The sequence below is a fragment of the Helicoverpa zea genome, chromosome 26 (assembly GCF_022581195.2).
Source record: "Helicoverpa zea isolate HzStark_Cry1AcR chromosome 26, ilHelZeax1.1, whole genome shotgun sequence".
In the NCBI taxonomy this organism is placed as follows: Eukaryota; Metazoa; Arthropoda; class Insecta; order Lepidoptera; family Noctuidae; genus Helicoverpa; species Helicoverpa zea.
Genome location: NC_061477.1, coordinates 568,525 through 596,141, shown reverse-complemented (window position 1 = coordinate 596,141; position 27,617 = coordinate 568,525). Strand labels below are relative to the sequence as shown.

The window sequence follows — 27,617 nt, the reverse complement described above, 5'->3', positions numbered from 1 at the left end:
AGACTTTACAGCCGATGCGTGGTCAATTGTATTAGACGGCTTTCAGCCTGTTCTGAAGCTTATTAGTGCTTTGTTGTGGTCTGGATAGACAAGTCTGATACTATTTTATTGCAGTGCAAAATAAAACAATAAGTGGATGTGTTGAAGGATTTTGTGGTCATGTACCTTTTTAAGGTAAGGTGCTACTCAAAGTGCTCGCGATAACGGCTTGTATTTGGGATACAATTGTGCACAAAGGTGTTTTAATTGTTTAGTAGTTATTTGTTCGTAACACTTGTCGTGCAGTTTTTCAAAAGGTAGTGTCTTGTGTCGTGGCGTGATAAACAAACATCCTTCAACAATAACTTGATAGAATTCTTCGTCGTACCTAGAGATACTAAGGAAGTGATGTCGTTGGCCCAGTCGCATCCTCTGACCACACGGCACAAGCCATTCATTACCAACCTACTGCACTGAATCTGTATTGAATGGCCATTCAAAACGGACTCGTTCGCAACCATTCACGTTTCCTCCAGACAATAGTGTACACACTTCGTAAAAACATCTCAATGAACTCCCAATTGTACACATAAACAAGAATAAAAGTTATGTTTATTATACTAAGACTGTGAACGGAACACCATTCTTGCGTTACGAAATAAGACTTTACATTCCAGAGATCTCGGTCTATTATCGCGTGCCTGTAAATCTTCGAAATGCAGGATTCGATTTCTGCGTTTCCTGTTTACGTGGACCGTTTCGTGTAATAGGGAATTAAATTCACACGTTTTATCGTCATGAAAACTGTATTTTACGTTGGTGCCTTTGATACGATCTTTAATGTTGTTTTATCCGGCGGTTCGTGGGTCTTGATCGAACACATGATCGGATGTTCATTGATGACTTGACAAGCAAACATGATTATTCGCTGAAATTACGTTTGCATACGTGTTTTCACGGAACGCGTAATGTGGCGCGTGTTACGAACTACTACATTTCGACGATAGTAGTAAACTGTTTAGCTAGAAATCTTTATACAATTTTTCCTTCTAATAAAGCGCTACTATAAGCTGAAAATTGTGAGTTTCCTTTTACACCGTTTAAGGCGGATTAGCACAGTAACTGAAACCTTACAAGACGTATCGTCTAACGTAACTCAAACACTCTTTCCTTTCCTAATCAGGGCCCGTTTGACCTGATGCCACATTTTGTGACGCCACGTGTCAATAGTTTCGGGTGGAAATGAGTTCAAACCGTACGTCTTCCGGCGTGAGTAATGTTTCTTATCGCGGTTTTGTCACACTTGATTGAATCACACCTACTCTTGAGGGATTTCTGAGCTTGAAGGTGATTGTTGATGAGATTATTTTACTGATAGTCATATGATAACAGCTGATTGAGTAATTACTAAACGATAATCTGCATCATCATTTGTCTATTAGCTTTTAAGACAGAGAGAAGATGAAACATCCCTTATTTATTAGTAAGAGTACCATTATTTGTTTTGTGAAGACACACAATTTTACCTCTATTTGACATTTTACTAGCTATACTTTTACTTCTAGCTGAGACATGTCGCTTGTCTATTACCATGACTACCAGCACAACGGCACGGGTTTTTCCAAATACATTTGCGGTTAGATTTGTACAGTATTTTATGGTTTTAATGATCTGTGGAATCATGTGAAGGGAGTTAATGTTCCACAAAATTGTTGTTAGTTTCATTTTACTTACTGAGTTGATCTCTTAGTTCGTAGGTACAATTTTTGTGTCTAGACAGGTCAAATTTTTGAAGAAGACCAGGAACCAGCTTTATGTCATCTGATTTATTTGTTGTGTTGTTACAGGTGATGCTGGGCGGGGCGGGGTCGCCGGGCGGCGACGACTTGCTGACCGTCACCGTCGTCCGCGATGAGCATGGATATGGGATGAAAGTCTCTGGTATGTAGCTAAAGAATTTGATGATGATGTCCTCCTAGCCGATTATCGGCTACAGCGGCTGTTCTCATGTAAGGAGGTTAGCCAACTGCGCAGGATATATTATAGTGCTGTGCTCAATCATTTGCGCAAACACAGGTGCACTCTCTATTCCTTCACTCTCATAGCCCAATGGGACGGCAATTCGACACGACCGGAGAGAGATGAGGAATGATTTTCTTTGTCTACCTAACAAACTTTCCGTGTATACACGCAGAAGTTAATAATGCATACAAATACAGTTGAGGAGTATCACGAATTTGGAAAAATGGGGATTGGGGCGCCTTTTAATTTGAAAAGAGTTAGCGTTCAGAAGCTACCTGTGTGACGGGAATAGGCAGAGCCAGTGGTTTAAGAAATGCTTCTTTCAACGAATTGATTCGAGAAAACCAAAAATATATGGCTGATGTATAGCTCGTGCAGTAGTAAAAGTTGAATAATTGAATCTTGACACCACACCTGAGCCATCAAAATGCAATGCAAAGATTTTACAGCAAGCTATATCTGGCAAGGAAAGGTGCCTAATTGATAGTTAATAGAGAAAGCAGTATTCACCCGGTGCCTTTAGTCTATACCAAACCCCATGAATGATGTCTGCCATTGTTATGTGCCATTGTTGGGCATTATACATGGCTTGAATGCATTATCAAGCTGTCGATGGGTTAAAAGTGCGTTCAAAGTTAAACGTTTAGCTATGACATGCAAGTTGTTGTATTTCGATGGATTTGGGTTACATGTACCGACATACTTTCTTATGGCATTCCTGATGTTACGATTTGATTGAGTTACGCCGAAATATGCATCCTATAATTCTTTTGCTGTTTGTTTGAATTTTAATTATTACTCAATTTGTAAATGCATTTTCACGGATTCCATTGATTATGACTAATTACACCATCAATTTGCAGTCCTCTCAAGTCGACTTAAAGTTGGAAGTATCTTTACGTTAAGTTTATCTACATATTGCAAGTAAGAATGCATAACTGTAGTCTCGCTTATGCGTCCCTTTCTGTGCCAAACCGCAAGATTATCATAAAATTAATATTGAAAGACAAGCCAGTCTTCACGATTGAAGTTTGACGTAAACCTTTCAATGTATTCACGGTTGCGTGACATAATTACAGTGCAGTCAAATAAATTGGTCCGTTTATGAGCCTCTCGTTAGCGAATTTTTGGACGAATAGTCAGCGCCAGTCGGATGATTCGCATTGTTAAATCTCTCTTGCGTGATGGATTCGATTCAGTGTTTTTACTATAAAGGTTTATATTTTGTTTAGTAACGATGACTTTGTTTAGTATTGTTGTAGTTTGGAATATGTGGGGGCCATGAAAATGCATGAAAAGCTGGCTTTTTTATGATTACCTTAAATTTCAATTATACACGAGGCCTGTTAGGGAGAGTGGATGTTTCTGCCGAAATAGAAATGTTACTTAGTTTCTGAGCTGACATATTTGGCTTATTAGCTTACTCACTGATACTTTGGGGCTTGCGTATATAGCTGCAGTAGTATAGCGAAGACACAGGAGTAAATAAAGAATCGGCGAAAGTTTTTAAGTGTTTTTAGGTGCTCGCAGCGTGATTCGCTGGATACGCTAGGGAAAGGAGGATATTTGTAATGGGCACCGAATTCTTTAAGGAAGACTTCAATGTCAATTGTTAACTTCTCCAAAAATACTTTCCAGGAGACAATCCCGTGTACGTACAATCAGTGAAGGAGCACGGGGCCGCGTGGCGGGCTGGTCTCCGCGCCGGAGACAGGATCCTGCGCGTCGACTCCGTGCCGGTACATCACCACACGCACCAGCAGGTCGTGCATATGATACGAGGTATGTTTGTGTTTGAACAGATTGATTGGTTCATCTATCATTATTTCCCGAGCCTTTTCCCCTCCTGGTTTATAACCTTTAGGTTGCTACTTAAAGATTTACTGGTTCGTCATTGTCATATGTATTATTATATGGTAGTTGTAAAAGTGCTTAATCATCGAAGGTTTGAATGGTAGCAAGCTAGATTTCTGAGTCATGAGTTTAAATCTCCGAAACGAATAGTATTTATCATTGCTAAATAATCTCATGATAGTTCTCAGTAGCATCTTGAAATCTGGCTTTCTATTTGAAAATAACGAAAACTGAATTATAAACAAAGTCTTAGCAAAAGATAAGTGTATCTTTACTTTACAGATACAATTGAAATAATTTTATTTCTATCTGTACAGAAAACATGTGAATTGTCGATGTTATCATTATCTCCACCAGTATTCATATGCAAATGCAGTGGATATTCATTAATTTGGTCCTGAATGAAAGTGACCCCGATGTTCATTCACTTCAATCAGTCTTAGATATTGATGGAGCGTTGAAAGTGACTGGAATTGTTCGTGGACACATCGCCTATTGGCTAGTTAGTGATTCTAAATATTCTAGAAAGCCTCCGATAGATTGCTTTGAAACATCAAGTCAATTGTAATTTTGTTGATGTCCAGTTAAGTTTATGAAGGGAAAGAATTTCGTCTTTCAGATGTTAATAAGCTTATTATTTTGCAAAGCTTTTAAGTGAGTTAACCTTGAATTAGAAAGGTATTATGGATCACTGACCAAAATATATTTTTTCTCAAAATTCCACCAGCCTCCAGATTGTCGAAGCGAATCATCGCATGAATTTTAATGGTGTTTTTATGTGGCTATTAAAGTGTTAATTTTACTGAGCATGTCTCAAATGCCTACGCTCTGCATCACAAGGGCAATGTCATTATTACGCATTGACATTATTACTGACTAGGCTGAATGTCCATAGTATATGCTACTAGACCATGAGTTTTAATTTTATGTATCCTGTTTTATTGAAATGTTGGAAGTAGACAGAATTTTGTAGCCATTGCTGTATGAGCTAAACGAGACTATTTTGATTTAACCAAAAGCCTTTCCATTAATCTTTTACACCTGTCGTTCTTGTGTTGTGTCGGACAACTTTCAATAAGTAAAACATATCCTTTGATAGCTCACCGCTGTGCAATCTACGACTACTGATCTGAATTGACCAATAGTATCAAAACCATCTAATAACTATTTCTGTATGTTTCAGCAAACCCAACGACGGTGTTGACAGTCCAACAGAACACTTCAAGACATAAAACGCCCATCACCGCTCCAGTGCCTGTCAATGTAAGTAAAAAAAAAAACATATTATATTGCTAAGGCAAGGATGGATTAACGCTCAACCCTTCTCCGTGTGAGAAGAGGCCTGTGACTGTAAGAGTATATATTGCTAACCGTAATTTGAGAAGCTTTTTTATGAGTAGAATAAGGTACAACTTGTCAGGTCATTGTGCTGTTCCGAAGTTGTCACTTCTTCGTCAAATGACTTTCTTCAAAGAAAATGTTTTTTGTTGAGAACTCTAGCTAGCAAAACTGAAGTCAATTGTTTAGTTCTAAATGAACGTACATAGCTTTGGTAACTGTTTTTTTGGAGGAAACGTAACTATAAATACCGCTACAGTACCACAAAATTTCGCAAAAGCATTCGCTCCGCATATAGAGATAGTTACGCCATAATATTCCAAATACTTTGTATGACGGTTCTGACGCGCAAAGGTAGCAGATTCCTAACATATTCCCACGTATAATGCAACAAAAATAAACTTTTGAAAGAAATAGCGGAAACAATCAAAATACTAGCCACTTATATAATTATAGAATAAACACTAATATAACTGTGTGTATGATGTAGCCTTGTGCGTTATCAGTCCAAGAAATGCAACAGTCGCGGTAGGTATTGTAAAATCACACGGCGTGAGCGAACCAAGGTCGCGTAGTAGTTGTGAAATATACTGCTACTGGTCAGCTGATCGGTGGCTTCTAAATAAGAATTTATTGTTGTGACAAAGATTTTGTATGTCGATGACGTGTTTACTGGGGGGTTTGTGTAGTCCTGTTCTTTGGGGGATACTCGACTTTGATTGGACTGCTAGTTTTAATAACACGTGTGAAGGGATATCCTATTGAGTTACAATATTGTTGTATAGTATATGATGTATTGTGTATGTATGTGCGGTGGTATTCTTCTCGCTAACAATACCCAGTTATTTATTGTCTTCTATCTACTTCATTTCTGGCTCTACTGGTCTTCCGCATTCTTTGAATACTTGACAACAAAGTTAAAACAATGATTGACATCCACCTATCTACTGATGTCTTCGGAGACTTCATGATATTATGTTCTTAACATATTGTCCTTAGTTTAGCAATGCTAGTGTAAAATTATTGTCCAAACAAGACGAGCACGCGACCTTAGCGGCAACTGTGTACACAAGTGCGCCAGCGCTGAAGGATCCCCCAACTTCTACATTTAATTTTTGACGGACTTACAGAAGTTTATTCTTTTACTATGATGAAATAAAAACTGTGCTGAAGTCATTGCGGTATGATTCTGCTAAGTATTATTATCACCCTGCGCTTATACAAGTTTCATTGGCTTACCATGTCTTAGTCTTCTGTTTATGAAATGACTTACGCCATCTGACACGTCTCAAGATTCTGATATGTGATTATTTTGTCATGCTGGATACTGGGCAGTTTTCTGTGCCACTTATTCACTTATATTTCTCCATACTCAGAAAAAAAACTGCACGGCGCCCTCACGTACCGCATGACGCAGGTCCTCACCGGACACGGTTGTTTCGGGAGGTACCTGCACCGCATCGGTCGTGAGGAGGCGCCCGGGTGTCACCATTGTGCGGACAGCCCCGAGGACACGGTGGACCACACAGTCCAGGTGTGCCCCGCATGGGAGGGGCACCGCCGGGTCCTCGTCGAGGCTTTGGGCGGCGGCGACCTCTCGCGTCCGGCTCTGGTTCAGGCCATGGTCCGGGGCGAGAGGGAATGGGATGCCGTCGCCTCCTTCTGCGAAGCGGTCATGCTCGAGAAGGAGGAGGCGGAACGCCAGAGAGTTCGCACCTCTCATCCCGGCCGCCGCGCTGGACCAGGTAGACACCATGGGCGCCGGGTGTCGCGAGATGACTCCCGGCCACCGTAAGCGTGGGTCTGTGGGCGGTGAGTTCGGGTGGCTCATCGTCCCTCTGTCTACTTAGACGACAGACCCGTGTCGACGGCGCGCGTTGTTCCACGCGCTCCTCAAAGAGATGTCAGCAACCCCAGCGGGGCCCAGCAGGGCCAAGGCCTGCCGGGGCTGCGGGTTGTTCGAAAGAGATACCGCGGCCCTGGTACATAAAAGGCCTATGACGGAACACGACGGTTTTTAGTCAGTAAGAGTCTGACACTCCCTCACCGCTGCTAACCCACAGCGGGAGCGGGTCATTTGATGAATTTTGACGTAGGAAAAAAAAAAAAAAAAAGCTGTCCATGTCGTCAATGAATTTCGTCACAAAACTAACCTAAGTCTATATTTGGACGAATAAAGAAGGTACAGTCTTTTGGCCATTCAAAAGCAAATAGAACTCTAAACAGCATTCCGATAAATCTCTTCGATTAGTAATAGTGTAATATTCTCGAGTTTTTATCGCGGTAATTACACTGGGTGACCAGGCGTTGTGATGAAGCATCATCGACCAGATGTAATGTGTCATCGATTGGTGTGACACATTGGAAATATTGCTTGGCTGTTAATATTTTATTTTATAAAGGGTTAAATATCTTCTTGATGCAATAGGCCGCAGCATATGTGATGAGATAGTACCTCGGAAGAGGCGTGTAGGGGACTGGGATGTGATTGCACGTGAGTGCTACGCAAGACTCGACCCGTGCGAGTGTCATACTCTACTACATAGAAATACGTGTTTAAATATACGATTTGTATGAAACGATATTTTCAAAATTTCCCGTCACGTATGTAGTGGCCTTTATTCTCCTCTTACTTTAGAATGAAGTTATTTACACTTATCATCCATCATAATTCATGGTGTACCATACTACCATAGAGTCTTAAATAACGTGAAACTTATTATGTTTTCCAGTCGGAGAAGCAGCGTCAGTTGGAAGTATCCAAAGTGCACACAGTTCGGTTGATGCTGGAGAAAGAACAGAAGTTTATCAGAGACCTTAGAAGTAAGTATTAATAAATATACCAACTAAAGACTTGCTTTACTAGTTGACGCCCGCGTTTTCACTCACTTCCTGAGGGTTACCTATATGTAACTGTTGTACAAAATAGATTACTGCCAATTAGATATAATAAAAATCTGTCCATCTGAAAGTATAAAATACTTTTTTATGTGGATGCGGAAGTAGTTAAAATAAGATGAAGGAATCCGAAAAATTAATAAATTATGGTGGTTGATAAATTAGTCTACCGTTTTCTGGCCTCCTAATGATATAGACTCCTTACTAAACATTACCTTTTCAATAAGAAACTTCTAAACCAACTCTTAACTATTCCAGATGAACTCCTAAAAGTCCCAGACGTGCGAAAACAGTCACAACTCGAATCAGCAGAGCAAAGGTGTTCCAAACTTCAACATGAGATCGATTCCATCATGGCGGGCCAGGTAACGACCTTATTGCCTTACAATAAGATCTATATTGCAATACACCGGTACACAATACACGCCCTTTTGTAACTATTGATGCATTTTTTTGGTCTTTTTTTTACTTATTTACGTCACTGTATTTTTTTGGTATCTGCCCCCCTTTTTTAGATGTGTATGTGTTTAGTTGCGATTGGGGATGAGTAATGTGTAATTGTAGGAATAATGAAGATTTTTTTATATGATTAATTAAAGAAAATCCCCCTCTTACCTCTTATCTGTATTTCTTGAAAGGTTAGAAAGAGGGAAATTTTGCCCTGAATTTTTAAGAGACTTCCCAAAGTGGAGGAGGAGTTTGTATGTTTTTTTTTAAAGAAATTGTTTTAATTGATGCACATTAACTGTCCACAATTGTAACAAAAAGAGGCGAAAGTGATATCGTTACTATATTTTTTAATAAAACATCATAATATCCCTCGTAACAACGATTATGGTAAAGTTCATAGCGGAGGTGATTTCAATGTTACTTGCTCACTTAATACCATTATAGACCACAAAATTTGAAATATGTATTAATCAAGCATATGTTAAAACATTGAAGAAATGATGTTCCTTCTATCAAAGATAATTCGATATCTCTATACTAGGACACGGGAAATCCCCTGTTTATTTTTTTATAGTTTTGCTAATTCATTGTTGATATTGAGCGCAACCCAAGAGCTTTTAGTCTAATATTAATAACAATTATGCTAAGTTAATTTTTTTTTTGTTCAATCCTATAATCAGCATTATAGCGTTTTTATTCCGTGGGAAGTCAAATCAAATCGCCCCAGTGCAGCGTGAGGGAAGTGTCAGACTTTTACGGACTAAAACTCACCATGTTCCTTCTTAAGCCCTTTATGTGCCAGGGCCCCCGGTAACGATTGTTTGCGGAGAATACTTAGGTCCAATTTCTTTTAAAAATAAGACCTTAATAGTAAACAAAACAACATCAAATTGAAACCACCTCAGCTTTCTACCACTAACCGGGTCAACGGGACGAGTCGGGTAGTAACATAATGTTTTGTACCGTGTCTGCTTCTACGCATGCTTGTCTGTCCCCGTGACTGTGCAGTCATATCATTGTTTTATACATTCTCTGTGTATGTGGACGTTTGTCTTTAGCGAGATTTTTTTATTCATTATACAATATACATATATGTTTTTTTCTTTTTATAGTAATACATTTTTAAATGGTTTAAAGTAGCTGTACCGACAATAAAAACGTCTGTTTTTCTTAAAACAACTGTTTACTTTCAACAATTTTGAAAGTGAACAAAAAAGTGAAAATTCATAGTTGTTTTAGGAAAACTTACGTTTATGTTGTCGCTTAAACCGATGTATCTTGGTAAGGCTGATTTTAAACAATAAATTGTGCAGGTAGGTATTTTTGTTTCCAAAAAGATTTACAGCGCAGCTTATGGGTTAATTTTAGTGGTTAATTTTTATATAATCTTAGAGATTGGGTATAGTGGGATTGGGAATGGTGTTAATCTGAGTCGAGTGTGGGAATCAAATTATTAGCAAGTCTTATATGTTTATGTGGTCACAAGTAGGTACGACGAAGGTTATATTTCAGTAATGAACTTTTGTGTAACTGTGACTAATATATTTATTTTCATATGTAAATAATTCTTAACATACTTAGACGTATATGTATAGTTAAGAACATTATTATATGTATTGTTTTGTAGGTCTGTACTAAGTTTTAAATATCGATATAAGCTAGACGAATGTACCACAGCACTAAATGTATTTAAAAAGAATTGAAAATTGGATGTTTTGTATGCATAGAACCAGACATTGTGCAAACGCTAATAAATTGTAACTTTCGTCTCATTCAATGGGTATTGGTGTAACTATACATTGCATATAATGATCACGCGCTTTGCTGTCTTTCATTGTATGAAGAATCAATTGGTATTTTACAGAAGTATCTAGATTCAGGCATATGTCTCATTGTATATGTGAGTGAAAGCTGAAAGAATTTATGATAAAATTATTGTAGTAAACTCTAGTTTTCGCCCGCGGTTTCACCCGCTTTCCCAGGGATCAATTTCTTTCAGCTTACATGTAAAGAGTTTAATAAAGGTCCATACAGCAGTTTTTGCGTGAAAGAGTAAGAAACATGCTCACAATCTTCCTAAGCTTTCACATCTACAATATTAGTAGGATTCACATATATTTGAGACATATGCCTCAACGACAGAACTTAAATATACCTACCCAAATTGCACTGTATAAAGTACAATGTAAGGCCACTGTACTTGAGTAGCACACTGTTGATACTTGCACGGCAGCCCGACTCGCCGTCCACACCCCGAGCCCGGACACACGACAAGCCCGCCGCCGGCTTCCTGTCCGGCCTGCCGCGGTCCCTGTCCAACCTCACCGGACAGAGCCTGCGCAACCTGCGCCAGGCTCGCGCCAAGGAAACTCCACTCATACGGCAGAACTCCGACGAGACTAAACGCCATAATAATACCGTACCATTGGTGCCGACCACGTGTCTGGACAATGTGGCCCCTCCGCCGCTGCCGCCGCGGACCGCCCACCCGCATCGCTCACCACCACCGCTGGCTCAGCCCAAGCCTGCCACAGCATATAGACAGCACATGCATCACTCGCTGTCATACGACAAGCAGCTGCGACGGTCTTCTCACTCGTTGGATGGCGAGCTGGATGGGCCGCAGCCGAATTCGATAGCGATGCAAATGAGTTACCCGCTGGTCAATGTGCCGCCACCGCCGTACAGGTAACTTGAATATACCACCTTGTTATAAAACACTTTAGTGCTGGGTTTAGACTGTTGGCTTTGATACGATGGTTTAAACCTAGGGCTAGAGCTGGTGCTTTTTTAAGACCTCATTTTGTAATAAGGTGGATGGAATTTTTAGAACAATGTTTTAGTTGGACATCAACAAATTCGAAATTGGATATACTTATTAGAAAAAAATATAAGTACTAAGTACTTTTCAAATGTAAAATGTAAATAAACTTATGTAAAATTACTGGATTATTCTAAAAATTCCTTTTTTTACACTATATAAATGTATTTTTATGTATAAAATCTATCGATGTTGTCGGGCCGATTGTTTACTATGCATTCTATTTTTAAATACTTTATTTTTCATAGACACGGCTTTTACTTTTCTTTACTGCTTGTTTTTTTATATATTTTTTAAACTGCAAGTAATTTATTTGTCACACAATTATAAATAAGGTTAAATAAGTCAATTATTATTTTCCTTAAGGTACGTTTATATTGGTAACATAAAATATAAACAGAATCTTCTATGGTACAAAGACACATATAAAAATCTACGTATTTGTACATGTTTTATGTCAGCAAGTGTGTCTTAATATTTCATGTCGTAATGACTTGTTACTAACATCACTTCATGTCTACTTAAGCCTTACTAATAAAATGCAATAATAAACCTTTTAAAGGGAAAGTTCTAAAACCACCAAATATGACTCAAAAATATATCAAAATCAACATCCATTGGCTTAGCCTTTTCATATAATAAAGCTATTTAATGCTTATATAACTCGCAATTTGTCTCGTCTCTACTACTTTCAATGTTTTTTGTAATAATTTGTAGGTATTGTATTTTAATAGCAAGGCTGACATTTAAATTGCGTTTAAACTTTTCGGAATTGAAACATCAGCCTAATTAATATTAATTGTTAAGGTTAGATACCGTATTTTAGATGGGGCACTTCATTTAAAAATAATTAATAACAGTATTGTATGTAATGTGTAGATTGGGAAAAATAATGTGTTTAGTTCTGAATAATTAAAAAAAAAACAACTAACTAAACAGTTCTTCGATATAATTACAGGTGCAAGCAACTTGTATTTATTTTTATATGATAATATAGTTATTTAGGTATGTTTCAAGTCTAAAAAGCCCACGCGATACACCAACAAACACTACATATTATCATATACATAACTATAATGACAATATTTACAGACGGACAACAGGACGGGTGTGCCAGTCTTACATATGAGGAGTAGGTCCTCACCTGAACAATTGGACCATGATATGAGTAGATGTGAGTACAATATATTTATTATTATCTGTGTAACATTATTAAGCGTTTCTTGGTTTGAATACGCCAATCTTAGTACAAGTACTATATCGATTTGAAAATTACATACTTGTAAAGATTATTCCATCGCACTCGCAAATATCAAATGATATAGCAACGGTTTGTTTTGAAACTACTGCAACTTCTTAAAAACTACGTATGCTTCACTTGTAACTATGTATGAAATGACGGTGTGTTAAAACGGCCGTGGAACTTTCCACATGTCATCAACGTAAAGACGACCGTATATTTGCGTCCATAATATTACGGCCGCTATATGACGGCACCGCTTTCCTAGGAAACCCAAGCTTAAGCGACCTGGTTACGTTTTGGGAATATTATAAAGTTATTGAGGGGTGTTTTGACTTGTTATGTTGCGCCTATATGACGAGATGATGATGTTGTCTCCCCTCAGCGAGCCTTGGAGCATCGCCGCTGGGAGGTGCTCGGCAGTGCTCGCCCGCGTCGGAGCGGCACACGCCGCCGCCCGGCACCCCGCCGCCGCCGTACCATACCAACACGCAGGTAACTCGTACTAAAACAGAATATACTTCGTATGCCTAGACTTTACCCAACTATGTTGGGATCGGCTTCCAGTCTAACCAGATGCAGCTGAATGTCAGTGTTTTACAAGGAGCGACTGCCTATCTGACCTCCTCAACCCAATACTCAAGTCTTTATTAGCATTCCAAATGTTATACACGTGGTACATTTTACAGTTTAGGTACAATATGGACCCTATAGATAGGGCACAGCTTAAAGAAGTTGGAGAATTTAACAGTAACTTAATTATACTTTACAACATATTAATTAGTGTACATGTTATGTTGTGTCGATTACCAAATTACCTGAGCAGCCACATTCCCCTTAGTAAGATTAGTGTCAGACCATAGATGTAATATAATAAACAAGATTGCGCACGCTCGAAATATATATTTACGAAATTGAACTCTATTCCAACGCAATAAGGTACTAAATTTGTTGCATAATACACAGAGGCAAATCCGAGCCGAGAGGGATAGTTAGAACGGAGGCCGTTTGTCTCTTTCTAACACCTTGCCAGCATAAAAAAATGTTGTGATCAACAGTTTTGTCTTCCCAAAAAACAATGGAATCACATATATTTTTATCTTATTTTAACAATTGTAAGTCAACAAGTTAATAAAAATCGCATTAATTTATTATACGAATAAATTATTTATATAAATTATTATTCTTAAAACATAAACAACATAAATTTTATTTTGCTTTTTTTTTTTTTTTTTTTTTTTTCTAGCGGTAACCCTGAACATTCCTGGCGCGTAATCAGCATTTAAAATTTTGTTTATATTTTTTGTATTAAATCAATTTAAACTATTTAAATGGTGAAAAAGTGTTGCGTTTATACTTGTAAAAGTGAATCCTATGCGTTCCACAGGTTAGCTAATAATAACATTTTCGTAAACCAAACAACTAGGGTGCCCATGAATTCTTGTAATGAGTGAAAATATGGGTGATGGATTTTAAAACTGTTGTACTATTGTTATAGCTTCCCAAAAAATGAAGAAAGGCGACATAAATGGCTCAGCAGTCTATATATGAAGTAGAAATAAAAAAAAAACAGTCTTCACTTCGAATCTTCCTGCTTTTATACTGCTAATCCCCGCTAATTATTAAAAGCCTTTATAAGTATCGTAAGGTCACAAACTGCGTAAGTTAAAACTTCAATACCAATCTGCGCTTAATAATCTTAGCAAATTCGGATTTGTCTCACATAGCTTAATCTCATAGTCACCCTATTAGAAAGGGACAGACAGCCTCCGTACTAACTGTTTCACTCGGCTCGTTTTTTGGGTTTATATGCGTAGTCCTGTTTACTAATATTATGTCTATGTGTCAGACTTACTAGCTTCTGACAACCCGTTACGACTGCCAAGGATGTTCAATGACAGTTGTTGCTGACCAGTGATTAATTTACAAGGACTCTTCATTTTAAACGTTTTTTTTAAAATTAAAACTGATTTATCGGTATGTTTTGTTCTCACAGCCCTGCTCTGATCCACAAAGAGCAATCATTTCAATGGAAGAAGACGATTCACCCGCGTCGGTAAGTTTCAATATTTATCGAAGTTTCTACTTAGAATAGGCATGATGACAATTTTTTAAATTCCTTTGTATGATGTAGGTATACGTCTATTTTATATGAAAAATCATTAATTTTAAGAAAATGCGAAGTTTTTTTATCAAATAATTGCATTTTTCTCTGTCCACTTTGAATCCGGCGCGAAAACGCTTGTCAGTGTCATGTCGTCACTTGTGACGTCACAACTGAAATTACAAGACGCAAGTAAACAACGCTCGTGCAATAATTAAGTTTTTTGGGTTATTAAATATGAATTCGAAAGGGCATAGGTGTTGTGGGGTCCCCCAGTGTAAGAACACGTCCAAAACAACTCCTGATGAGTTATTTGTGTACGTTTCCTCACAATAAAAAAAATACGAAACAAGTGGCTTAAACTTGCAAGGCGAGATTCAAAAGCAATATTGCCCAGGGTACAACTTTATTTTTGTGAAGATCACTTCGATGTAAGTTATTACATAGTTCTCTAGATTCTAGCATAGTTTATAATGTAAATAACTATTTCGAGGTTAGGTTTCATCTCTCATTGTTTTTTAATTAAACTAGTATACTTACATGGAAGTTTTAACATTTCTAATTTCAGCTGAACAAAAATCTTTATTTGATGCCAAAAACTTTCCCAGAATTATGATATCAATTCTAGGCAAATTAGCGCTGTTTGCCTTGATAAATCCGGGCTCCATAACTCGTGTTATAAACAATTAATTAATTAAAAACAAAGATCGCAGTGGAAGTTCACAATAACGAAATGTGACGTTCGCGCGCTTTCGCGCGAGTTGTTTTGAGAAATGACGTCACGAGCTCTGATTGGTGTTCAGGATATCATGGCGGATTGCCTTATTTCGTAATTTTATTTATAAAAATACATATTAATCACATTATTAATAAAGAAAACAATGCGCGTTTTATATTCCAAGCTTCAAGTTTAATTTAATAAATATATTATTTTAATGATTTTTGATTACTGTCATCATGCCTATTGAAATAGAAAACCTGATTACGCTTTCTTATCTAGATTTAACTAATTATTCCCCACGTTTCCGCAAGCCTTTCTAGGGAAATACTTCCTGCAGTCGGATAAAATGTAGCACATGCCCATTGTCAGACTTTAGTTAGATTATTTATCTGCGCATAAATTTAACTGAAATCATTAGTTTTAACTTGAAAGCTGTTCAGACTTTCTTTCGTATATAATATTAGTAAGAGTTGTTAACTTTCTGTATAAATTCGAATAATGTCACTTTGCACTACTCTTTATACTTTTAGAAGTAGATGTAGTTAATAATAATAACATTTTCTCAGGACACATCCACGTAACTCAGGTTTATTTTCAAACCTGCGCTCGGTACGGGAGTCCAAGGCGAGGACGGCGGTGTTACTCAACTGGCTGCTAGGGGAGAGACGGTATGTATCGATATATCGATGATTTACAGTACAATACTATTGTAGTAAAAAAAATAACATGAAGGTACTATGGTGTGGTGTGATGTATGAATAATTCTTGTCTGAATGTGTAGACGCCTTCTATCAATGGGTCAATAATGACAGGTGATAGTATAGTTCGAAATCCAAAAGACGATTTCGATATTTTTGACTGTCGAAACTTTTATCCACACTATTTTATGAACCTTATTCTGGTTGTTATGGTCTTTACTTACAGTCAAATTACGTTCAAAAATGGTCTCAAAGAAATTACTCTTTAGCGACAAGACCACCCATGGTACTTTTGTGTTTACCTGTCTTGTATATAGTGGAGCGCCTGGGGGTTTTCATGGGCGCTCCACTAACAATAATGTATTGTGGTCTACAATGAAGAATAATATATCTAAACAATATGCAAAGGAAACTGCGTAGCTGGCTGATCTATATGAGAACAGCTGCCGTGGCAAAAATCATCTTTGGACGCCAATATGATTGGTACATATTGTATGGATACTGCGACTTGAAGTTCAGATTTTTACACCAGTTCGACAATTTTCTCACCACAAATAATGACATATCTATTGTATTTTGCACAGATGTGCGTGTGCCTGCCTGCTACTAGTGCTGACGGACGGGTACCGCAGCGCGGGCGGCGTGCAGCCGCACACGCTGCGCCGCTGGGCCTACGAGATACACTCCACATTCCTCGTGCCTAATGCTGTATGTAGATTAGATTACTCGGGCTGGTTTCCGCAACTCCACGACAAAGCGCGTATTTTGCGTGTAATGCTGTATGTATTGTACTAAAAACTTCATACTTTAGCACAGGTTCTTTAGAGTGGAAAATGTGTCCGCAGCATAATACCAGAATCACTGGCACTAAAAAGCAAGAAGGTAGCAACTAATGGCAACGGGTAGCAATTAGGTAGCATTAAATCACATATCAGAATGGCTATCACTTTTAGAAGCTAGAAAATCATCTTCAAAACCACGATGGTGGCAATTGGTAGCAACTAATAGCAGCTAATAGCAATTAGGTAGCAACTCTCTTCGAGAGAATTATGGGTGGCAGTGATTTTGACACACAGCAATCGGTCGACTTGTATAACGGTTACTTAACAACCTCTTTTCCCAATTACAGGTAATTGCAATAAGACGATAATCATTCATTCCATATCGTTTTATATTTCATGAAGAACTGTTCAGACGAATAAATAATTTGAAATAAATTATATTTTGTATTGATATTCCACAGGTTTTACAGCTGAGCGGTGTAGATGAGAACATGGCGAATGAAATAGAACATGTTTTAGTTAATGGTAAGTTTTTACTTACTTACTTACTAGATACTTCTACCGACAGATCCATGTCAACATATCAGTAAGCGTTTGACCTTTACTTTATCACATAAAAAAACCTCTAATAAACTTACCTTTACCTTTCCAGAATTCGACAAAGAAGAACTCCTGCGCAACGTATTCCGCAAGGCCCGACAGAAGGCCAAGGACGAGTTGAGCCAGCAGCTGACAGAGTTCCAGGTGAAGCGGCAGGTGGGGCTCGGCACTCTGTACGGGCCCGACGACTGCGTTATCGACAAGTGTGACGTCGATAAGGCACAGGTACGGCACTAGTGTGTATATCGACAGAAGGCCAAGGACGAGTTAAACATTTTCAGGTTTTATCTTTTTATATATATTGATTACATGTTTTGATGTGACAACGTCTAATAACTCGATATTACGAGCTGCATGTACGATAAAGTTGACGTCCCGTTACGTTCAATGTCCCGTTCCGCAAGCCAGAACGCGACACGAAAGAGAGGTATGATGGGCTCGAGTGGTCGGCATAAATACTATTTTCTTTTATTTATATATTTATTTCAATATACACATTATTTTTACAGTGTTGCCCAATACAATAAATAGTGGTGTCCACAGTTATTACATAATACCTACACATACAATATGAATAAAATTTGACTTGTCATGTTGTCACGTCAAACTACCGTCCGTGAATCGACTTTACAGACAATCATGGCCTTACTACAAAAACTTTAACCACTGTTTTAGGCTTGTCTAAAAAAAATGTGGCTCCAAAATGAACCATATGTCAACGTCATAATTTGACATTTTTTTAGACAAGTCTTAAACTGACGTTAAAAAGTTTTTGTGGTAAGACGGTCAATGTTTTGTGCCGGACATGTTGACTATCAACAGTATTGGCGCTTTGCGAGACAAGTAAGCATTATTTTGTTTTGTTTGTAGGAGCTGATAGTAGTAGAGCAGCTAATGTGCGGACAGCTCCGCGCCGCGTGTGGGTCGGGCGCGGCCGGCAGCGCGCGCGCGGCGCACGATACTCACGCCACGCTCATCGCTGCGCTCATTGCTGCTGCGCTGTGTCTGCACTGCAGGTAATACATTATATACCTGTCTAGCCTATTGCCAAATACGTTGGGGTCGGCTTCCAGTCTAACTGGATGCAGCTGAGTACCAGTGTGCCACATGGAGCGACTGCCACCGGCCGGGGCTGCGGGATTGTTAGAGGGAATTACCGCGGCCCTATTACCAAAAAAGAGTTAAGACGGAACATGGTGGGTTTAAATCAGTAAGCCTCTGGACACTCCCTCACCGCTGCTAACACACAGCGGGAAGGATCATTTCATGATTTTTGCCATTGACAAAAAAAAGGTAATACATAATGTCATAATAGCATACAGGCTATGTTGGACTTTTATATGGGTACGTAAAAAGTAGTAAGTAGGTAGTTCCATCGATTAAATTATATTATGGAAAAAATTGAAATCATGGAAAACAGTTGTATCTCGTCGGTTTATGTTGGAGGTGTAACATTCCATACAGATTTTATATGGAAAACGTTTATCTTTTTACTTCTGCTACCAATTGATTATCACGATAACCTTTAAAATTCTTATATTTTTTATCTAAGAAATATAATAACGGATTATTCTAGTTTCTCAATGCATCTTATTCACTACATGGACAACTTTTCGGAATTCTCATGAAATAAGCAGCACATCAATCTTATCAATAAATATACTAATTTCTCAAGCGGTTATATGAAGGTGACCTATTCTCACGATAGCTTTAAAAAAAGTGCATATCTCAGTAAATTCGATACTAAGAAACTCTACGTCACAAATGTTGATTCACTATATATTTACAATCATTTGCTAATCTTATACAAACATAGTTTATCACAAACTGATAACAGAAAAATACTATTAATATTCGATCGCTTACTATGATCACTCGCAGTCATTTACTTAACAATTTTATAGTAATAAAGTTAGCAAATTGTATGAGTCATTATTGAGGCAAATGTTAGATTTTCCTGTGTGTAATTATTTTTAGTTTGTCCGCTGTTGTATCAGGAAGTGTTAGTGAATATATTCGTGTTTGTAATATATGTTATATTGTTGAAATGGTGAATACATTGGATATTACCGAAGTTGAAGCTTTGGAAGTCAGGAGAAGGTGGTGGCAATCCCCTAAGTCTAAGCATAAGAAGAAATTAAAGCCTACCAAGTGAGTGGGGGTAAAATGTGAAGGGGGAATTATTGTGACGTGGTTTATTTATAGAAAATATAGATTGGTTATTTTTAGGAGTGATACTTTGAATATTTAATTGATAGTGTATTTGTCATGGTAATGCCATCATTTTGAAAAGGTATAAGTTTTTTTTCTAAGTCTTTGTCTGTGAGACTCAAGTTTCTTAGAATATGGGTCCATACTGGCCTTAATTCTAAGTTAAAGTAAAACTTGTAATGGTTAACGAGATGTTCTCCACCCTTGTCCCAAGGTAACACACTTCCCGCACCCGGAAAAGTAGGTAGTCTTTCATCCAAGATGTATGTTCCTTCAAAATTCTCTAATATATTGTATTATAGTGTTAACTGACTACCTAATGAAGTGTATACTAAATGAATATACCTATTTAGAGTTATTTCCTCGAAATATCCATCACATGTGTCTGCAACACAATGTTGAGGAAATTGTTGTTCATTATAATTGGTAATAAACAAGAATTATTTAACATTTTATGATATAATTTCGACTAAAATATAATTATAATTAGAGTTATAGCTCTAATAATATTGACGTTGACGTTTTGTATTGTTGTCAACTATTAAACGGTTTGTTGATAAGAGTTCTTAACATCTCACCCATGTTTCATGGATGACCAAAGAGGCAGATTTCGAAAGAGTATATTTTTAATTTTTGCGTATTTTTTAATTTGTTAAGCGACGTATTTAAATAAAAATAAATGCAATCAACATGTTAAACATTTATGTATTTAATTTAATGTGCTTAAGTTGGACACACTTTGTATAACGTTGCTGTGTCTCACCATTACTTATCATGTAACAAACATCCAAAATTGTCACATTTAAAATATTATTATTATTTTTCCTAGGCCTGCCTCAGTGGCGGCGGCGGTGGGCGGCTCGCGCGCCTCTTTCCTGCAGCGAGACAAATTGTACAAGCAACGAGTCAAACAGATTACCAAGCAACATCCGCAGCCTGTGAGTAGTTTGATTTTAGATCTTATGTTAATGGGAGTAGGGTTGAGTTTGGTGTGCTGTAGTCTTGGTATGAAGAGGAGAAAACACTTAACCTAAAGTGTCCTATCACTGAAAAGGTGATGCTTTGTGCTTGGACATGGGTTGTATAGTAGTAATTATAAGGTCTATACCACATTTGAGTAGGCATGAACTAAAGACCTTGACTTTTTAATTAAAATGTTACTTAAATAATAAAATGCTTTAAAATTAATGCATATACAATAACAGGTATTGTTATTCAAGGCATGATGACAAATTTTTAAATTCCTTTGTATGATGTAGGTATACGTCTATTTTATATGAAAAATTATTAATTTTAAGAAAATGCGAAGTTTTTTTATCAAATAATTGCATTTTTCTCTGTCCACTTTGAATCCGGCGCGAAAACGCTTGTCAGTGTCATGTCGTCACTTGTGACGTCACGACTGAAATTACAAGACGCAAGTAAACAACGCTCGTGCAATAATTAAGTTTTTTGTGTTATTAAATATGAATTCGAAAGGGCATAGGTGTTGTGGGGTCCCCCAGTGTAAGAACACATCCAAAACAACTCCGGATAAGTTATTTGTGTACGTTCCTCGCAATAAAAAAATACGAAACAAGTGGCTTAAACTTGCAAGGCGAGATTCAAAAGCAATATTGCCCAGGGTACAACTTTATTTTTGTGAAGATCACCTTGATGTAAGTTATTACATAGTTCTCTAGATTCTAGCATAGTTTATAATGTAAATAACTATTTCGAGGTTAGGTTTCATCTCTCATTGTTTTTTAATTAAACTAGTATACTTACATGGAAGTTTTAACATTTCTAAATTCAGCTGAACAAAAATCTTTATTTAATGCCAAAAACTTTCCCAGCATTATGATATCAATTCTAGGCAAATTAGCGCTGTTTGCCTTGATAAATCCGGGCTCCATAACTCGTGTTATAAACAATTAATTAATTAAAAACAAAGATCGCAGTGGAAGTTCACAATAACGAAATGTGACGTTCGCACGCTTTCGCGCGAGTTGTTTTGAGAAATGACGTCACGAGCTCTGATTGGTGTTTAAGATATCATGGCGGATTGCCTTATTTCGTAATTTTATTTTATAAAAATACATATTAATCACATTATTAATAAAGAAAACAATGCGCGTTTTATATTCCAAGCTTCAAGTTTAATTTAATAAATATATTATTTTAATGATTTTTGATTACTGTCATCATGCCTATTATAGTTCGGCCATTCAGAGAATGCGTTCCTGACACGTCGCGATTGAACTGACGACGTAACTACATTCATTGATTATTGATATAATAATGTTGTTTTAATGCTCCTCAATTGTTAAAACGGTAAACAACCAGCAAAAATATTTTTATCGTAACTGCAACGCCATTGCAAAGTTACGTCGTCAGTTCAATCGCGACGTGTCAGGAACGCATTCTCTGAATGGCCGAACTATAATTAAATAACAATACCAATATTAATTAAAATTCAATAATTATTTTGAATGATAATTCATTGTTTATCTTGTATTTTGTGTAAAAAGTCCTTTCAATATTATTTAACTTTAGTTTAGTGAATACCCAAATTGGAGTAGTTACAGTCTTGTATGTACAAATGTTATGGACACTATTGTATGTCGCAATGTCATGGGAAGTAGACTTTTTATTCTGTATAGCTTAGTTCACATCAAATCAAATCTAGTCTATAATTGAATATATTGATTTATATTACAATTTACCTGTATTCTTCCCCCCAGTTCGTGGTCCGCGGTCACCACCTGCAGTTGCAGGCGTTAACGTCGGTGGCTCACTGTCACCACTGCGACAATATTATATGGGGACTCGCGCCACAAGCCTACGTGTGTACAGGTAATGTAGTAATATTCTGTTTATTTTTCAACCAGCGACATTTTCCCGCATGTGGATTAACAGTAACCTATATAAAATTGTTGTATACTGAGCTAAATGTTTTATCAAAATTGATTTTGCAGTAGATTTTGCGTGAAAGAGGAGCTGACGTCCATATGACTTATTTTTTGCGTTTATAATATTAAAAAGATTGATATGAAGTGAAGCCTGGGCTTTCTGAGGGGCTTGCCTGCAATTGTCAAAATAATGACGTCGTTTCTTTATACTTTTCTTTAACTTAGAGGTCGGCCGGCTGTGGAGTTGAAGCTGGAATCGGACATAGGCCACTTTTTAGCCCGGTTTTGGACAGTTGTTTTCCCGGGACTTCGGTGAAACCGCGGAGACACCTAGTTTTTAATAATTTCACGTCAATTTAATCTTGATTTTCAATTAATTCGTAGACTGCAAGCTCCGAGTACACCGTGGCTGCGCTCGTGACGTGGAGGAAGGGTGCTGCCTCGACGGGGAACACCACAACAACCGCATCTCGCGCTTCATCGAGCGCATCCACGCCAACAACACGCCCAACAGTACGTAACAGTCCAAGTCAAATCATTTATTTCATTCAGGCCTTTACAAGCACTTATGAACGTCAACAATTATGTAATGGACTGTTTGTGAAAATATTTAAAAAGAGTGTTTATTGAGTTTCTTGCCGGCTCTTCTCTATGAGACCAACTTTTTGGAACTGTGCAAATTAAATGACGTTTCATAGGAGCCTGCAAAGGCCTATGTGAAATAAAAAGAATTTGATTTGATTAGTTTGATTATAGTTGTTATGTCTTCCCTTATGTACTACTATTTCCTCCCTTATGTGCTACTATGTACTCCCATATGTACTACTATCTACTCCCTTATGTACCTATGTCCTCCCTTATGTACTACCCCTATGTCCTCCCTTATATACTACACCTATGTTCTCCCTTATGTACTACTATGTAGTCTCGTATGTCTTCCCTTATGTACTGCTATGTCCTCTCTTATGTACTACCCCTATGTCCTCCCTTATTTTTTTTTATTTATTTATTCCTTTAATTCAGGTAACTAGGGCCCATAGAAAATATAATACACAAATAACAATTAACATTAAAATAATTATAAACTAATACATACAAAAATGAAAACAATCGTCAAGTCTATTTGTTGACACGAATAGGCGGTGTCGTGTTGCACTGCGTGGTGTCGCGTAGCCTCCCGCGGAATCGCCGGGAAAACGACACCTTTCGGCCAAAACTGTTCTTGGAACATGTCGAGATGCTGAGTCGGCACACGTACCACAAACGATTTGAAATTTGTATTGTGTCTCGGCTCCAACTTCTCGACTCTTAAGGTCCAGTTCGTCTTGACTCGTATATACTCCACGATCTCCTCAACCTTCGTGGAGTGATGTAAACGCGAAATATACAGCTGCGTCGTCGGTATTGCGGGGCGCAGCAGCATGTTCGGACCAGTCAACGCAGTTCCGCATTGATTTCGGCTAGATGGCTTCTTCTTCCTTCTCTCCACCTTGACGAAACCATCTGCATCAGCTTTCCCTTTACATGGTACAGATTGTACCGTACCTCGGGTTCCTTCGGGCTGTTTTTGTATCGCCACAGTAGCTTTGGGTGGCCGTTGGACGGGTTCTTATGTACTACCCCTATGTTCTCCCTTACGTACTACCCCTATGTTCTCTCTTATATACTACCCCTATGTTCTCCCTTATGTACTACACCTATGTTCTCCCTTATGTACTACACCTATGTTCTCCCTTATATACTACTATGTACTCCCCTATGTACTACCTTATGTACTACCCCTATGTCCGCCCTTATGTTCTCCATTACGTACTACCCCTATGTTCTCTCTTATGTACTACCCCCTATGTTCTGCCTTATGTACTACCCCTATGTTCTCCCTTATGTACTACTATTTCCTCCCTTATGTACTACTATGTACTCCCTTATGTACTACCCCTATGTCCTCCCTTATGTACTACCCCTATGTTCTCCCTTATGTACTTTCCCTACATAAGTTACCCTATGTTCTTCCCCTATGTCGTCCATTATGTACTACCACTTTGTGCTTACGACTTTTTTACTCATTTTCGAATTTTCACGGTCAATTTCCAAAATAAACAGCTGAAAACGGAGACAACATTTATGTAGCCGGAAAAATAAAATGTAGATGTTGAGGGATCTTTACCAGCAAGTTATTCTGAAATCATTGTTGCAGACATTGACTCGAATGACAAGAAATCAAGAAAGGCGTCGGGTCCCGCGCATTTTCTCAACAGTAAGTTCATTTATGTTCTATTATTCTGACTGCCTCGTTGGTCTAGCTGTCGCAAGTGCGGCTGCTGAGCACGAGGTCTGGGGTTCGATTCTCCAGTCGGGCCGAAATCGCTTTATGGGTACGTACTTTCACAAAGTAGACCGGAGCCTGGAAGTTAGTGATTGATACATCCCTGCATCGGAGAGCACGTAAATATCGGTCCTGCGCCAGATCTCTCCGGTGGTATCGGATTGCCGTCCCATCGCGCCATGAGAGTGAAGGAATAGTGAGTGCACCTGTGTCCAAGCAAATGCTTGTGCACTATAATATGTCCGCTATTCTCCTTACATGAGAAAAGCCGCCGTAGCCGATAATCGGCTAGGAGGATATCATCATCATTACTCTAAACCCTATATAAGTACGATTGCTTGTTTGAAGTTGGTTACAAACGACTTTACGCTAGTTAAAATGTATGGACAATACAATAATCCGTATGAGAAAAGCGTCAAATGGCTAACTTTAGACTATGTTATTTAAATTTGAATACTACTAACTTTAAAATATTTCGGACTGTTTTTTCTGTCACCAATTAACTTGTCTCTGAGTAATAAGTATGAGGATTTGACATTATTTCTATTCAAAAGCTGTCAAACATATTCCTAAGAACAAAGATATTTGGCGATTCAGTAATCTTCTCCTAATATAATTTTGTATGTTAACAGTGGAGCGAAGTTTTCGAAAAGCAGAAGACGACCCGCCCTGGGACCAGACGCTCACACCTTCTGTTATAGGTAAGTGTTTTTATATATTAATACATACATACATAGATATTATGATGTTGTGTATCAAATGTTAATAGTAATTTATGTAAATAATATTGATTTATTCATTGAACCATCAACGAAATGTGGAGACTTTTTTCTCTCTATTTAGGAAAGATTTTACCTTCGTGAATGTTTATTTTTGAAATGTTTGAGATATTATTTTAGTGACAATATGAAGAGCCGTGTAGCGACGGCTTAAGAATACACATGTCGCTACCCCCCTTCTTCCAGTGGGTGTCGTAGAAGTCGACTAATGGAGAAAATTGCACCGAACACCAGTGCGAGAGAAGGAAAACTCGGAAAAAAACCCTCTATCAACCCGTCTGGCCAGCGTGATAGCAGTAGGCTATATTCCTCTAATGTGCAGAACAAAAAAGCCACGGCCCCTAGTTCCCGGCAGTCCCGCTATTCCCGGTCACGGTGGCGACCGTGGTTACGGTGGGACAGGGGGTGCGAAGAATCTCCGGGTTACGGGAGGCCACCAAACACAACTGACTCTTGCGACGTACAACGGCCGCACGCTACGGCTTGACTCGCATCTGGCGCAACTCGAGGTGGAACTTGGGAAGATTAGGTGGCACATATTAGGGTTATGTGAAGTTCGAAGAGAGGGGGAGGACACCATAACCCTCGAATCAGGTCACCTAATGTACTTCCGAGAGGGAGACCAACAATCCCAAGGTGGCGTTGGGTTTCTGGTTAATAAGTCCCTAGCTGATAACGTTGTGGAGGTGTCTAGTGTGTCGAACAGGGTAGCGTACCTTATCATAAAGCTCACCGACAGGTATAGCCTCAAGGTAGTGCAAGTGTACGCACCGACCTCGACACATTCAGACGATGAAGTGGAGGATATGTTTGATGATATATCAAGGGCCCTCCACTTCACTACAAAGACCCATTACACCGTTGTCATGGGGGACTTTAACGCTAAAGTGGGAGTACAGATTTGCGGCGAATCGGCAGTAGGATCCCATGGATTTGGAAGCAGGAATCATAGGGGGCAAATGCTCGTCAACTTCCTTGAACGCGAGGGGCTCTTTTTGATGAACTCCTTTTTCAAAAAGCAGCCCCAAAGGAAGTGGACGTGGCAAAGCCCCGACACTATGACTAAAAATGGGAACAAATATAATGACCACCATAAAATGCTTTGATACCCTAAGTTTTGCAACCAGAAATATCTACTGAACACCAGAAAAATAAAGTCTAAAAATGTAATAGTACCAGCTATTTTAGTCACGACTTCACTTTAAATTGTATTCGACCACCAAATTTAGTAAATGATCACCAACTCTTGACGACCAAATTAATGTATTATTGTTGCCTAAATAAGTCACTGTGATTGCCATAAAATGTAGGCTTATTACCAAATAAAGTATTATGATGCCATATTAAGTTATGTGTCCGGCTTGCAATGCATGCGTGAGTGTCAGTATGACGAGTGACAGGGGAAAATGGAAGAAAATGACATAATGCGCCGACGCCAAGTAAAATTGGGAACAGGGCAGGAGAAAGAAGAAGAAGAATGTGTTTCTCAATACACTCTTATCGCACTGTTTAGAGGCATGCAATAGACAATTTTCCACGCTAGTGCAGGAAAAGGGTCCCCATAATGTTATTACATTTATTTTATCAGGCCGAACTTATTTTTTTGGAGTCAGTTTACTTAAACAGGATAGCAAGATGTAAAAACTTTTTTGATGATCATTTACTACTTTTGGTGATCATTTACTACTTTTGGGATAACAATGATTTTTTTGGACTCATTTTGCTTAAATAGGATAGCAGAATTTAAAAACTTTGGTTATAATCTTACTTTAAAATGGTGGTTTAATTTTGGTGATCATTTACTATTTTTGGCTTACGCATGATTTATTTTGGAGTAATTTCACTTAAATAGGATAGCAAAGTGTTAAAACTTTGGTGATAGTTTTACATTAAAATGCGAGTT

The 27,617-nt window shown here is 38.1% G+C and overlaps 1 protein-coding gene across 1 annotated transcript in view; it reads left to right on the top strand.

Annotated features, from left to right (window-relative positions):
• The window catches only part of LOC124643134, a 213,865-nt gene that overhangs the window by 21,238 nt on the left and 165,010 nt on the right, over positions 1–27,617 (top strand). Inside the window, 20 exon segments of the mRNA XM_047182001.1 lie at positions 1,827–1,920; positions 3,640–3,783; positions 5,039–5,118; positions 7,926–8,016; positions 8,350–8,456; positions 10,775–11,224; positions 12,449–12,536; positions 12,988–13,097; positions 14,599–14,658; positions 15,994–16,005; positions 16,007–16,095; positions 16,710–16,833; positions 17,369–17,432; positions 17,560–17,732; positions 18,378–18,523; positions 20,548–20,656; positions 22,442–22,553; positions 22,994–23,122; positions 24,807–24,866; positions 25,568–25,636. Of these exon segments, the coding sequence (XP_047037957.1) occupies positions 1,830–1,920; positions 3,640–3,783; positions 5,039–5,118; positions 7,926–8,016; positions 8,350–8,456; positions 10,775–11,224; positions 12,449–12,536; positions 12,988–13,097; positions 14,599–14,658; positions 15,994–16,005; positions 16,007–16,095; positions 16,710–16,833; positions 17,369–17,432; positions 17,560–17,732; positions 18,378–18,523; positions 20,548–20,656; positions 22,442–22,553; positions 22,994–23,122; positions 24,807–24,866; positions 25,568–25,636 (2,308 nt within the window). The 5' untranslated portion in view covers positions 1,827–1,829.